This window comes from Xenopus laevis, chromosome 9_10S, assembly GCF_017654675.1.
Source record: "Xenopus laevis strain J_2021 chromosome 9_10S, Xenopus_laevis_v10.1, whole genome shotgun sequence".
Taxonomy (NCBI): domain Eukaryota; kingdom Metazoa; phylum Chordata; class Amphibia; order Anura; family Pipidae; genus Xenopus; species Xenopus laevis.
Window position 1 is genome coordinate 3929289 of NC_054388.1, and position 14109 is coordinate 3943397.

Consider the following 14109-nt stretch of genomic DNA (forward strand, 5'->3'; position numbering starts at 1 on the left):
TTATCCTGAAACCCCTAGGCCCGAGCATTCTGGATAACAGGTCCTATACCTGTATTCCATTCAACTTCTGTGCCGTAAGGGACAGAAGAGGTTAACAAAATTCTATCCCACCAGTCGCCTCTCAGTACAATAGACAGTCATGAAGTGCAGAGGTAGTGCTTAGCTCTGGGATGATTAATACCAGCCTCATTTGTCTTGTACGTGGGGGTCCTGTATTTCCCTAAGAACCAGCCGCCCCCTCTGATAGTCAGCCCTGATATCGATGAGGTGAAATGAGGTGATTGTTCTGCACCTGCAGGTTCATCGCTATTTCCCCAAGTCTATTCCCAGTATCCTCACCAGTGCTCCCTGCCTATTATTTGCTTGTATCTATGGGAGGTGCATATTCTGGCATCAGCAGGGGTTAATGTGCTCAAATTCACAGCTATTGAGATAGTTTCTTGATATTCTGCCCAATCTCAGTTCAAGAGCTGAGAAATTAATAGAGAGGGAGATTGGGAGGGTGGAAAGAATATGACACAAGAGGAGGTGGAGGATATAAGAGGAACAGAAATGTTTGAACGAAAGTGACAGAGAAAGAGAGAGGGAAGGGAGACCACAGAGAAGGGCAGCTTGTAGCAAAAGAAATTGATTAGATGGAACAGACCAAACCAGGGGCATGAACTGACCAAGGACATATATAAAAGACCAACTGGAGAAGACGCATGAAGTGACCTCCAGACTCCGGGCTCAGAAAGCTCTTCCCTAGGACACAGGGTCACTATTTGATGTACAACAACTTCCCCTGTGTGATATAACAGCAGCCCAGCAGATCTCTGTGTAAAGGGGGGACAGCAAAGATGTAAGTTTTAAGGAAATAAGCTGCGAGGAAGGAACCGGGACACATTGAGACCAATGGAAAAGATTCGGAAAACAGAATGTGAATTCTCCAAACAGAACCAGCTGGATGCTTAAAATTGGAACCGTGGAGCCAATGACACCATAAATGAACTTGATGATGACTTCAACCTTCCTACACGCTGGAGCCTGGCTGCACTTCTTACTGATTCTGATGGGTTTATCCTGGAAGGTAAGTTTGTCTGATCATTTCTACAGATACGACATAGATAGATAGAGAGTAAGAGAGAGAGAGAGAGAGAGAGAGAGAGAGAGGGAGAGAGAGAGAGAGAGAGAGAGAGAGAGAAAGACAGAGAGAGATAGATAGATAGATAGAAACACACAGAGAGAGAGAGAGAGAGAGAGAGAGAGAGAGAGAGATAGATACAGAGAGATAGAAAGATAGATAGATAGATAGATAGATAGATAGATAGATAGATAGATAGATGATAGATAGATAGATAGATAGATACAGAGAGATAGATAGATAGATAGATAGATAGATAGATAGATAGATAGATAGATAGATAGATAGATAGATAGATAGATAGATAGATACAGAGAGATAGAGAGAAAGACAGACAGAGAGAGAGAGAGACAGTAAGAGAGAGAGAGAGAGAGAGAGAGATGATAGATAGATAGATAGATAGATAGATAGATCGATAGATCGATAGATCGATGAAAGATAGATAGATAGATACCCCATTCCTTTTTTTAATGCTTGTATTTAAAGACCCAAATATATGTCTTGGGGTAAGGCGTAGTAAGTAATTCAAGGACAGCAGGTATCTGGAGGGGTTGAACGTGATGAACTTTGGTCTTTTTTCTACCAAACTTATCTATGTAACTATGTTTTCTGCACTACATTCTCCTTTAATATTTGGAAGGTATCTAGGTAGGAAGCATTCTTTATAGTAATGTCCAAAAGCCACTTGCCACTAACTAGTCTGAGGGATAAAGAAGATCAGTATTGGACTCTGTAATGACAGGGACTATTCAACTGGAACAGCAGGAATCCTCTACTAGCAATTACTTGGCACTTCTAGATAAGCTCCTAGATTTTTTTATTACCAACTTTATATGGATGTAAAATAAACTTGCTGTAAATCGTGGCTCAATGCAGTAAAGGGAAGAGAGGTCGCAAAGATGCCAGGCAAGAGGTTTGGGCTAGTGATTTATAGTTATTAAGAATCACGTCAGTAGCCAGAAACAAGACCCCAATTCAGAAGAAGACAATATCACATCTGGAGCCAGAGGCTCAGAAAAAAGTCAAGACCCCTGGGCCAGAGAGCAGATATCAACCCAAACTGAAGATGATGACCATGGACCTAAACACTGTCCATCACATCATAGTTTTAAAAAAACAGTTTTCCTTCTTTTCCTTTTCTTTCTGTTTATTTTAAAGTGTGTTTTAATGGTGTACCGAATTTTACTCGCTTTTGGGTAGACTCGTTTGCGTGTAGCGGACTGGCAATTTTTCAACTTACTGGAATAAAGTTTATACATTCATCATGGATCCTTTATCAGCTGAGAAACATTCTTTAAATCAGGGAGGACCCCAATTAAAAATAGGCCAAAAGGTTAGGGCTGGCAGCGAAGGCAATTATTAAGAAACAGTCACAAATTCTATTAAACAGATTTGAGGTCAGGGCAGGTACAAGAGGAGGAATGTCCCCGGTAGTCTGGAAGTCAGACCCTTGGGAGTATGACAGATACATTATTAATGGAACGTTATTTTCAACCATTTTGGATTTTGAGAAAAGTGTATTTTATTGATTTTACTTTTTTTGCAGAAGCAAGGGTAGTGCAATGCCTTGACATATACTGCAAGAGTCATTGCTTGATAAACACAAGGATGAAGTCTACCCCCCATTCTCCTGCTTATATAAATATTGAAGGCCGCTGCTTCATAAACATCTATGAATGTAATTAGTTGGTCATCAGAGCAATGATGTAGGTCATATCTGTAGAAATATCTGTAGAAATAAGTCATTCTGAATTGAGAACGCCAGTTGGGTGACTGGTGAAACATCTTCAAGGTGTATATATACAGTATATGTGTATGTATAGGACTAGAACTCACGTCAATACCTATGTAGAACATCTCCAAGACCATACTTTGAGTACCACCCGCTACTTGCCTAGCACTTTTGTGTCCCTGTGTTACTCCAGCAGGTGAGCTGCACACACCCAGAATGTGCCCTTGTACTTCAGGTTTTGGAACAAGAGGCTCAGTGTTATGAGAGGATAAAATCTGAGAATACAAGTTCACGCAACTCCACCCATGGAGGTGAGTAGGATTGTGCTGATATTTGCTCTTTATCAACTATACCGTTTCCTTTTTTCTTTAAACATTGTTACTTTAAAGGGATTCTGTCATGATTTTTATGGTGTAGTTTTTATTTCTAAATTACATTGTTTACACTGCAAATAATTCACTCTACCATGTAAAATGTAATTCCTGAACCAAGAAGTATATATTTTTTTTACTTGTAATATTGGTGTGTAGGCGCCATCTCAGGTCATTTTGCCTAGTCATGTGCTTTAAGAAAGGGCCAGCACTTCATGATGGAACTGCTTTCAGGCAGGCTTTAGTTTCTCCTACTCAATGTAACTGAAGGCGCCGCAATGGGACTTGGATTTTTACTATTGAGTGCTGTTCGTATATCTACCAAGGAGCTGTTTTCTGGTTACCTTCCATTGTTCTGTTGTTAGGCTGCTGGGGGGAAAGGGAGGGCAGTGATATGACTCCAACTTGCAGTACAGCAGTAAAGAGTGACTGAAATTCATCAGAGCACAAGTCACATGACTGAGGGAAGCTGTGAAACTGACAATATGTCTAGCCCCATGTCAGATTTCAAAATTAAATATAAAAAAATCTGTTTGTGCTTTTGAAAAAAGGATTTCTGCTGTAGCAGTACTATCAACTGATGCAGTTTGGGGAAAAAACATGTTTTTGCCATGACAGAATGCCTTTAAATCTTCTTTGGTCCCTACAACGTATCTATTTATCTATCTATTCCAACTTTGCCTCCAGAATTTCCATTGTCATAGAATACTCTATGGGCTCAATGAAACCCATGGTGTTTTGTAAGTAAAGCCGGGGTAGTTGATAAAGTTTATATACACATATATGAATATATATAATGTATTTATGGAGGTGTTTGAGACTGAGTGCACCCCGGCTAGAAAACATATTCTCAATTTATTCAATTATGTTTTCTAAAGCCTTGTGCGGTTTTCTTCCCATCATTTTGCATTCGCTGTTGTTCCTGCAAGAGAAGCATATGTTCTTCATCGAGTAAATATATTGTTCACTTCAACTTCTAACTCATATAGATGTAAACATATCAATGATGAATCAATGTCTTTGATGTATTTGTTCGTTATGTGCATATACTTTATGTATCAGATCGCAACTGTCGACTGTTTTGGTCTTTATTGGTTCTCCTCAATGTAGTTGAGTTGGGATTTGATCAACAACAGTCCTGACTGACCTTCAAAACTCAGTGGTTGAACTTGAGTGGATGAAGCCCAGGATTCCCTTTCCCTTAGAAATATATTGTATGTTAATTATCTCTTTTTAATGAAAGAGCAAAAATATCAATTTCACCAACTGCCTTGCCTCTCATAGGCTGTAACATGGAGTGGGATGGAGTGAACTGCTGGAGTGCTGCCTCAATAGGACAAACTGTGACAGTCTCCTGCCCGGAGAGCTTGCAGATGTTTCTGAACTCAAAAGGTGAGAGGTGAAGTATCTCATTATAAAGAGAATAGTTTGTCATGAAGTAACATATTAGCATAAGAATGGAAGTTGTATGGTTTACTGTGTATACATTTGTATGAAGTTGAACACTCACAATTGCATGTTTTCTAATATGCCTCAGAGAGGTTTAGAAAGTGCTTTTGTATTCTCTGTTAGATGCACATTTGCAAATCAATCTATTTCATAGACAATTCCAGTGGTTTCACTTATTTTTTTAAATCTCCCATATGTCCCATATGCTAAATTCTATTTAGGTCTCCCTTTGCTGTAGTCACTGACTGACCTTGCCCGTAGTCATATGGAACTATTACTTTATTATAATGATATTTAAAACCCCAGTCATCAAACATGACCGTGTTGTTGTTCTTTACCTGGAAGGTTGTGATGGTGCCTATGAAAAGAATTCCAAAAGTGGTTGTTCTAGTGAGATTAGATAGATTCTACAATAGATTGCGTGCTGTCTTCAGATACACAAAAAAGTTGTTGAGATATTTTTGGTCAAACTGCAGATTTTGTTTCTGGACAGAATATAATGCAGTTTCATGGTCAGTAACAAGTTCCGCTGATAATCCTCCATACTAGTAATGGTCTTGCATTTCAACCCAAAACCGGCCAAAATGCCCAACCATTTCGCCCTGTGCACATCAATATCTAATAAGAAGACCAATGTCTGACTGCAGAATAAATACGTTCACAACATATCCAGAACCTCCTTTAGGTGGAACATCTGAAATACAAAGCATCTAAGGAATTGTGATTTATCCATGTTCCGTTGGGTCATAATGTCTTGCTAGAAATGCCAATGGTCTTATATTTCTTCATCTAGTCAACAGTATAATAGAGATCCACCATGTTTTATGCTAGGTGAGGTGGAACAAAGAAGCATTGATCTCCAATTCTTGTAGATGCGATTTGATGCCACTTTTGTCAAGTTCACTAGGGAGACAGCTCCACATGAGACACTCTGGGAACCATCATTACAGCATGGCACTTTCTAATAATGATTAAAAAAGCAATGAAGTACAAACATGGTGGATTAAACCATGGTTGCTTGAGGACTTGATGCCTAAAAAGTAGTGTTTTATAACACTACTTTAGTAATGTTATTTTTACTATTGATTGTTTCAGCCAGGCACTAATCTGGCTGTTTTCATCTGCAACTGAAATGTGTAGAGTCTCACCATCAATCCCATAACTAATCTAATCAGCCTTTTGTAATGTTCATTGATTTTTATTTTTTGCTCAATTCTATTGAAACCACTCACTATGAACAACTGCATCTGTCTGGCTAGTTTTATATGTGGAAAAACCCTGAATATAATTAAAAAAAAATGCCTGATCCAGTGTGAGAGCTCATGAGAATAAATTTACCTTTCAGTCAATCTGATGAAAACATTATAATTATCAAGTTATTGCTCCGGCAGGTCCGTGCACCAAGTTGTAGGGGCAAATTCACTAAAGTGCCAAGCGCCTAACGCTAGCGCAAATTCGCCAGCATGACGTCATTTCGTTACTTCGCCGATTTACTAACGGGTGCTGGCGTAAATTCGCTAGCGAAGTGGACCGACTCTAGCGCTACTTCACACCCTTACGCCAGGCGAAGTTGCGCTATGGCGATGGGACGTAACTATGCTAATTCACTAATTTGTGCATTTTACTGAACGTTACCTCTTGCGCCAGACTTGCCTTTGCCACCTCAGACCAGGCGAAGTGCAATAGAGTAGAGAGGGATTGCTTTAAAAAAAGTTGAAATTTTTTCTAAGTCCCAAAAAACGCTGGCGTCTTTTACTTTTTTAAGGCTGATAGGCTGAAAAAGATCCTACATTTTTTTGGGGTTCCCTCCTTCCCCCCTACATTTCCTAATTTGCCTCCCTGAGCGCAACTTCGGATTTTAGGGAATTAGCGGCGCCCTGGCGAAACTTCGCCTGGCAAAGTGCGGCGAAGTGTGGCGAAGCCTGCCCTAGTGCAACTCCGCAGGTTAGTGAATTTGCCCCGTATACTAACAAGATAAAAAAAACATCACAGAGATAAATGACTGTTTAGCTATAGGTTGAGTTGCCACAGACAATATAATGAATACGTGAATGTGTTTGAGATAACCAAGCGCAACACGGCTAGAAAATATATCTTCAATTTATTCCATTATGTTTTCTAAAGCCTTGTGGGGTTCTCTGCCCATCAATCTGCATTCGTGGCTGTTCCTCCAAGACAAGCATATGTTCTTCATTGAATAAATATATTGTTCACTTCAACTTGTTGCCTTTGGCATCATACTGTACAGTATATTTTCATTATGTGTATGTAGAGACGAAGCAACAGGATTTTACATATTGGCACACCTTGTCCAGACACCATTTTTTATGCTGCTTCCAACCTTTTTTTTAACCTGTGAGCAACATTCAAATGTAACAAGAATTGGGAAACAACACAAGCATGTCCCTAGAGTCCCTAGAGATGCCAATTAAGGGTTTTCATTGGCTATTTAGTAGCCCATATGTGGTCTGGCAGCCTCCAAAAGGCTTTGTTTGGCATAACACCTGTTTTAGGCCTTTAAAACTTGCATCCAAGCCAAGAATTAAAAAATAAGCACCTGCTTTGAGGTTACTGGGAGCAACATCCAAGGGGTTGGAGAGCCACTGGTTGGAGATCGATGCTCTATGGTGTTAGAGTGCAATGCACTTCCAAATCAGCGCGCTCTCAGGAAGCGGTGATGCCTATGAGTAGGTGTGGGGATGTTCGGAAAATAAAGATTGCTTTTTAACATTCACCGATTCCTGCTGTTCCATTGAGTGTTCTGATTTGGAAGTACTTCGGTTCTGAGGTTTCACCAAGCTGAGGGTTCGGGGCGCTGCACCCGGACCAGAGATTTGGAGCGGTGAGTGACCCGCCATGATTGAATGCATTTGAATGTCCAGTGTTAATCGATAGGTTCGGGGCATTTGCACCTGGACCCACCTAAGTAAAGGGTGAGCGTTGTGTGGGGTGTAAAGCTTGCACATTGAACACAAGTGTATAAGCTAAGCAGGGTTTGAGCGCCCCCAATTTGGTGTGGCTAGAGTGCAATGGCCTTAGTCCAGGGGTCCCCAACCTTTTTTACTCCGGAGCCACATTTAAATGTAAAAAGAGTTGGAGAGCAACACAAGCATGAGAAAGTCCATGGGAATTTCAAATAAGGTTTGGTAGCCCCTATATGGACTGGTAGCCAATAGTAGGCTCGGTTTGGCAGTACACCTGTTTTTTTATGCAACCAAAACTTGCCTCCCAGCCAAGAATTCAAAAATAATCACCTGCCTTGAGGCAACTGGGAGCAACATCCAGAGATTGGTGAGCAACATGTTACTCCTGAGTTACTGATTGGGGATCACTGCCTTAGTCCATCAGAAGCAATATACTGTGGTCTAGCACCATATAGAGGCAGGATTTGGCACTAAAAATATGGTGTCTGGACAATTATTATATATTATATAGAGAGAGAGAGAGAGAGAGAGAGAGAGAGAGAGAGAGAAATTTAGACTGATCAAAAATAATGATGATAGTTGATAGACAAGCAGATAGAGTCTGTTGACATTGAAATATTAGTTATAAATGTGTTTTATGTGACTAGTTATCATTTAAAAAAAAAAAAGTTTAATAAAATCGTATTAATTCTGGCCCGTTACAGTTATTATTTGGTGTGATACTGAGAAGCTCATAGTTCATTTCATATCGAAATGAAAAATCGCTCTCCCAATTATTTATTTACATCCTTAAAAATGTCAGGCAAACTTTTATTGTTCTTGTGTAATATAGGAATACAAATGTTATTCGACATCATTTCAACCTAGGCTTCTCCTGTAATGTACGAAACCCAAAGACGTTGAGCAACACAGGCCGAAAGGAGAACTGTCCCTAAATATTTTCAGTGCAGTCTTCTTACCCAGGCCTCCTGCCTCAGGTTCTTATTGAGTCACACAGTCTTGTTTTAATGTGATGGAAGGAAAAAATTCCAGTGCAGCATCGGAGCTAAATCTCTCCTGTCGTTTCCACAGTTGTGATCAGCAGAAACTGCTCAGAGGACGGATGGACCCCTCACTCCCCTCCGTATTATAAAGCCTGTATATTCAGTGGAACCAATGAGACCGACGAAAAGGCAAGTTACTTCCTTAAGATAGGACAGGAGTCTCTCCTAATTATATTTCTGGTTTAGATTTGTCAATCTGCTTTTGTATCAATGGAAAATAAGCATGGCGGCTCTTTCTGCCGTAGGTTTTTTATGGAACAGAAATGCAAATGTATCTTTATTTACATTTATTTATTTTGAATTAAGTAGAGGTTTCCCTTGGGGTTTACTGAAGAAAGAGCGACAAACATTGATCTTTAAGAAATTAATCTTCTGACTGACCTATCCTATCCCGACACAGGGAGAGAATATGGGAGATACCTGGACATGCCAATATGATATCCATAGGAACTTGATTTTAGTTTACCTTTCTCCTCAATCTTAGCTTTGTAATAGAGGTGGGCAGGGCTGACATTAGAAATCACGGGGCCCCGTACAACAAAATTTTTGGGGCCCCCACCCACCCCGAGCCCAGCCCCAGATCCCACCCACACAACAGTTAAAAGATCACACCGACATCATCTCTAAAAAACAGTAAACCCTCCCTCACACAAGTTTGGGGCCCCAGAGAATATTTAAAAAAAAAAACATTGGTTGCAGGGGCCTGTAGAGTTTTAAAATAATACATTGGTGGCTAGGGCTTTAAAAAAAATAGAAAAAACACGCATTGGTGTTTGGTAGAACTGAACGCATGGCTTTAGGACTTCAAGTTTGGCTCTTTTTGTGACTTTGGTTTTTTTTTGCGGCTTCCGGACTTCAAGGTCGGCTCTTTCATGACTTTGGGTCTTTCCACGGCTTAAGTACTTCCAAGTTCAGCTCTTTCCATGACTTTGGGTCTTTTCGCGGCTTCGGGACTTCAGCAGTTCCGCTCTTTCGTGACGTTGGCTTTTTGGTGGTTCAGGACTTTTGAAGAGGCAGCATGTTTTCGGCACGGCCATGAAGGTGGGGTCAATGAACTCCAGCTGACATTTTAGACCACTCCCATCGTCCACTCAGGCCAAAATCCAATAACCCAACTTCCATCCCTGTTCAACCCAAACCCAATCCATTTTCCTATCCAGTATTTAGTGGTAATGGTACAGTTAGGAGAACATTAATGTCATTCGCTATGGTAGGAATGTATTTGCTGCCTTGACTTTCTTCCATTGTGTCACATTACAGAGAATCGATTGTTTACCATTTATAATGTATAATATTATTTATGAACTTGGGACAGTTATGTTTTAATGCTACTTATTGTATCCTACCATGCATGGCTGTGACGCAGAAAGAAGAAGACCATGTGAAATGAATACAAATGAATTTGCTGATGCCATTTTAGAGATGATTTACCCTTTAAGCATAAACATATACAGAATGCAGACGCATAACCTAAAAGAACACACCTATTGGGTTTATGGAAAGTGTTCATATTTTTTTCATCTTCCTGGGGCTCAGGCTGCTTCTTAAAAATATATAGATATCTATTTTTAGGGTCATAATAACAATGTGCAGGCTCTCTAGCTGCCTGGTCTTCAAGAAGATGCTGTACAAATTTGAAGTCGTTTCCGTGGAAACTAATGATGGGATAATTGCTGGAAATCAGTTATGTACCCTAAATAAGGTCTTGGGTAAATGACTATAAAATATGTCTTTGTGCTTTGTACTTTGTTGGCTGTATGAGCTTCAAGAAAGTGTCACTTGGCAACTGTCTCCTGCAGCGTTCCCCATCATATTCTCATCTAACATCTGGCTACACTTCTCATTAGTTTCAACCTGAAGTCTATTTGTATCATCCAGCCATCACTCAGAAGGATCAGTGGTTGACCATTAGTGCCAACCAAATCAAATGGCCACCGCAGCAAAACGTTATCATTCCTAAAGGGACTGTAATATAACAACAGAATTACTCAGGCAGTGTTCTCAGTGTTAGTTATACAGGCCCAAATCTGAATTTTAGGCACCGATATCCTAAAGGTGGTCATTTTAAGTGTTGTGTGAGGCCTATCACCTCCCATAAACCCTGTAATTGTAAAATAATATTCAGTGGTGAGCACTGGCGCATGATTTGGAGCCCAATGACCAATAGAGGCATAGAGGGAAGTAGGGAATGACAATGCTAGGAAGGCCAGCTCCCATAACTTTTCCTCAGTAGTTATAGATTGGATGGGTCCCTGGGTTAGGCACTTAAGGATGGAAGTAACCTGGACAGGTAGATGGCACGGAACACAGCATTGGATCTCACTCCCTACCTACTGATGGTTTAAGATAGCTGAGTTTTATCACAGTTGGGGTGACTCTGAGCTCCAAGGGTGAACTGAATGGGCAGTGGCAAGATGAGTTTGTAACTGGGTAGGTCTGGGTGTCTGTGGGAGGGAGACAGTCTTCACTGAGGACTTTGAGATGAGGCAGGAACCAAACTTCTGGATTGGGCTTATGGTCAGTCTTATGGAAGGATATGGTCTTCATTTAACCACTGTTTTACTGTTATGGTATAACTGCTCCAGTTACAATAAATTATGGTTGGTTACATTAATAAATAACCGCAACCTTCTATTTCCAAGTCTGTGGTTATGAGTAATGTCTTAGGTTGGGGGTGAAAAAGCCGTGGATAGCTGATCTCAACATTGCACTTGTCATGGATTGCCTAAAGGATATTGCTGAGTTAACAGGTAAATGATGTTATAAATTATCTGTTTAGGTAAAAATGTAGAATATTTTACCCTCTGGTCACTTTTTTAAGAAAATAGCAGACTCTTTGTTGAGTGGTTTTATCCAATCGCACAATCAGTAAGTAAAGTGCACCATAACTCTAGTCACCATGCTCTACGCTAGGCTACAACAAGATGCTCATGGTAATAATCTTCAAGAGCTTTCGTACCATCCAATTATATATCTTCCATAGAGCATATTATACTCCTGCTAGGTTACATCTTATTAATGCTGATACTCCTGATCTCTGTACCAAATGTGCCCTAGAAAAAGGGTCTCTTTTACATATGTTGTGGAGTTGTAACAAGATTGTGCCATACTGGGGATCTATCTTAGACACCTTGGATAGGGTTTTGCAAATAAGGATAGATAGGTCGCCAAAAGTGTGTGTTTTGGCTATTTTACAGGATCTTAAACTCAATCAGCACCAGCTGCTTTTCTTACAGGAGGCTTTATTGTTGGCCAAGAGACTCATCACTCAGAATTGGAGAAACATCGCTCCCCCTACATTTGCCTGTTGGAAGCAAACCATGATAGATGTATCCAACATTGAACAACTGGTCTACATAAAATTTTACTATAAATTTAGTAAAATCTGGGGCCCTTGGTTGGATGTATTCCCCCCCCCCTCCACATAATCGCTCGATTGTTGGGTAAATAACTGTTTAGGGGCTATGATACTAATATGACTGTGATGTTCTTTTGCTACATGCTCCCTGATATTTATCTACCATTCTGATTCATGTTGCTCTTTCATATGGTCTTTCGCAGTGATGTTGATGTATAGTGCAACATCTTTATACTACATGCGTGTCTCCTATTACTGACTTGTTGAACAGTGATATGTCTTTTGTGTTTCTGATGTAAGAACTTCTATGATCTTCGTCTCTTTATGTTTCCAATAAACTACCTGTGCACCATAACTTATACTCAAGTTAAAAACAGGTAGGGGGCGAAGAGGGGATGCCTGTGTGCTTCTACCCACCCACCTCCTCATGAATACAGTGCTACCAAACGTAGTCGGCATGGTATTCATGGAGAAAGTACATGTCAACTCATCTGGGCTTGTGTCGTGCAAGGACCTGAGCTCAGAGGTTCTAAGGAACATGGCAGGGTGCAAAGCTTGTGCCTGTAAGTAAATAATCCCTTAAATCTGGTATTAGACCTCTTAATTTGGGTGGTTTAGACAACCTTTAAAATGCAGAGGGGTTTTTTATAGTTTACAACATTGTAACACGGAATGGCAGTTATTCTGTAATAAAGTAAAATGAATTGGAAGAGTAGGGAGATAGGAAGCAAATGAAGATGAATGAAAACTCCTGCCACCAATTTGTCAGTATTAAACTGGCATACAGTAAAATAGGATTAATTAAAATGATACCATGATCCTGTTACCTCAAAGGGCAAGCATTACATCTACGAGTCTCTGCCGATTGGCTTCTATTCAAATATCTCAACCTGGAGGGGAAATGGAAGTGATTTATACACAACCTATGAATAAATGGGCCATTTTTAAATGTAATTCGCTAGAAAGAACATCACGTATTAGCACTGTAGGCAGGATAATATCATTTTCAATATCATTGTCCAAAGAGAACAACCACTATGTGTCCAAACACACGTAGACCAATGTAAATTGACACTACACACGGATATGTTGTCAAAATGTGATGGGAATTTATCTATAAGTATTTTTAAAATTAAAAAATGTTAAACTTTCTTGTGTTTCAGGGAAATTATTTCCATACGGTGAAAATCCTGTATACGTGCGGCTATGCAGCTTCCCTTACTGCTCTCGTGACTGCCATCAGCATCTTCTCCCTCTTCAGGTTGGCATTTATTCCACCTACTGTATGTGCAAAGAGACAGGGATGATGGCAATGTTCTAGCCCAGTGGTCCCCAACCAGTAGCTTGTGAGCAATGGTTGCTCTTCGCCCTCTTGGGTGTTGCTCCCAGTGGCCTCCAAACAGGTGCTTCTTTTTGAATTTCTGGCTTAAAGTTGCATAAAAAAAATGTATACTGCCAAACAGAGCCTCCTGTTGGCCGCAAGTCCACATTGGGCTACAATCACAGCTCTTATTTGGAAGCCCTGTGAACTTTTTGCATGTTTTTGTTGCTCTCCAAAATTATTTTATAACTAAGTTTGGTTCATGGATAAAAAAGGTTGGGGACCCCTGTTCAAGCCTATAGAACCATAGGAAACCCTGTGAACTTTTTGCATGTTTTTGTTGCTCTCCAAAATTATTTTATAACTAAGTTTGGTTCATGGATAAAAAAGGTTGGGGACCCCTGTTCAAGCCTATAGAACCATAGGAAACCCTGTGAACTTTTTGCATGTTTTTGTTGCTCTCCAAAATTATTTTATAACTAAGTTTGGTTCATGGATGAAAAAGGTTGGGGACCCCTGTTCAAGCCTATAGAACCATAGGAAACCCTGTGAACTTTTTGAATGTTTTTGTTGCTCTCCAAAATTATTTTATAACTAAGTTTGGTTCATGGATGAAAAAGGTTGGGGACCCCTGTTCAAGCCTATAGAACCATAGGAAACAGTGGTGCTTGTCCCTTGTGCCCCTGACGAAGACATGAAATGCATTGGGATGGCGTAGGAGGTCTGTGAACTGTGGCTTAGCCGATATGTCTCAACATTTTTAGGCAGGAAATTAATACAACTAATTG

The 14109-nt window shown here is 40.2% G+C and overlaps 1 protein-coding gene across 1 annotated transcript in view; it reads left to right on the plus strand.

Annotated features, from left to right (window-relative positions):
* Positions 1-807: 807 nt before the first annotated feature.
* The window catches only part of LOC108702363 (vasoactive intestinal polypeptide receptor), a 30043-nt gene continuing 16741 nt past the window's right edge, over positions 808-14109 (plus strand). Inside the window, exons 1-5 of the mRNA XM_041578796.1 lie at positions 808-1069; positions 3049-3166; positions 4511-4618; positions 8671-8771; positions 13164-13261. Of these exons, the coding sequence (XP_041434730.1) occupies positions 986-1069; positions 3049-3166; positions 4511-4618; positions 8671-8771; positions 13164-13261 (509 nt within the window). The 5' untranslated portion in view covers positions 808-985. The remainder of the gene's footprint in view (positions 1070-3048; positions 3167-4510; positions 4619-8670; positions 8772-13163; positions 13262-14109) is intronic.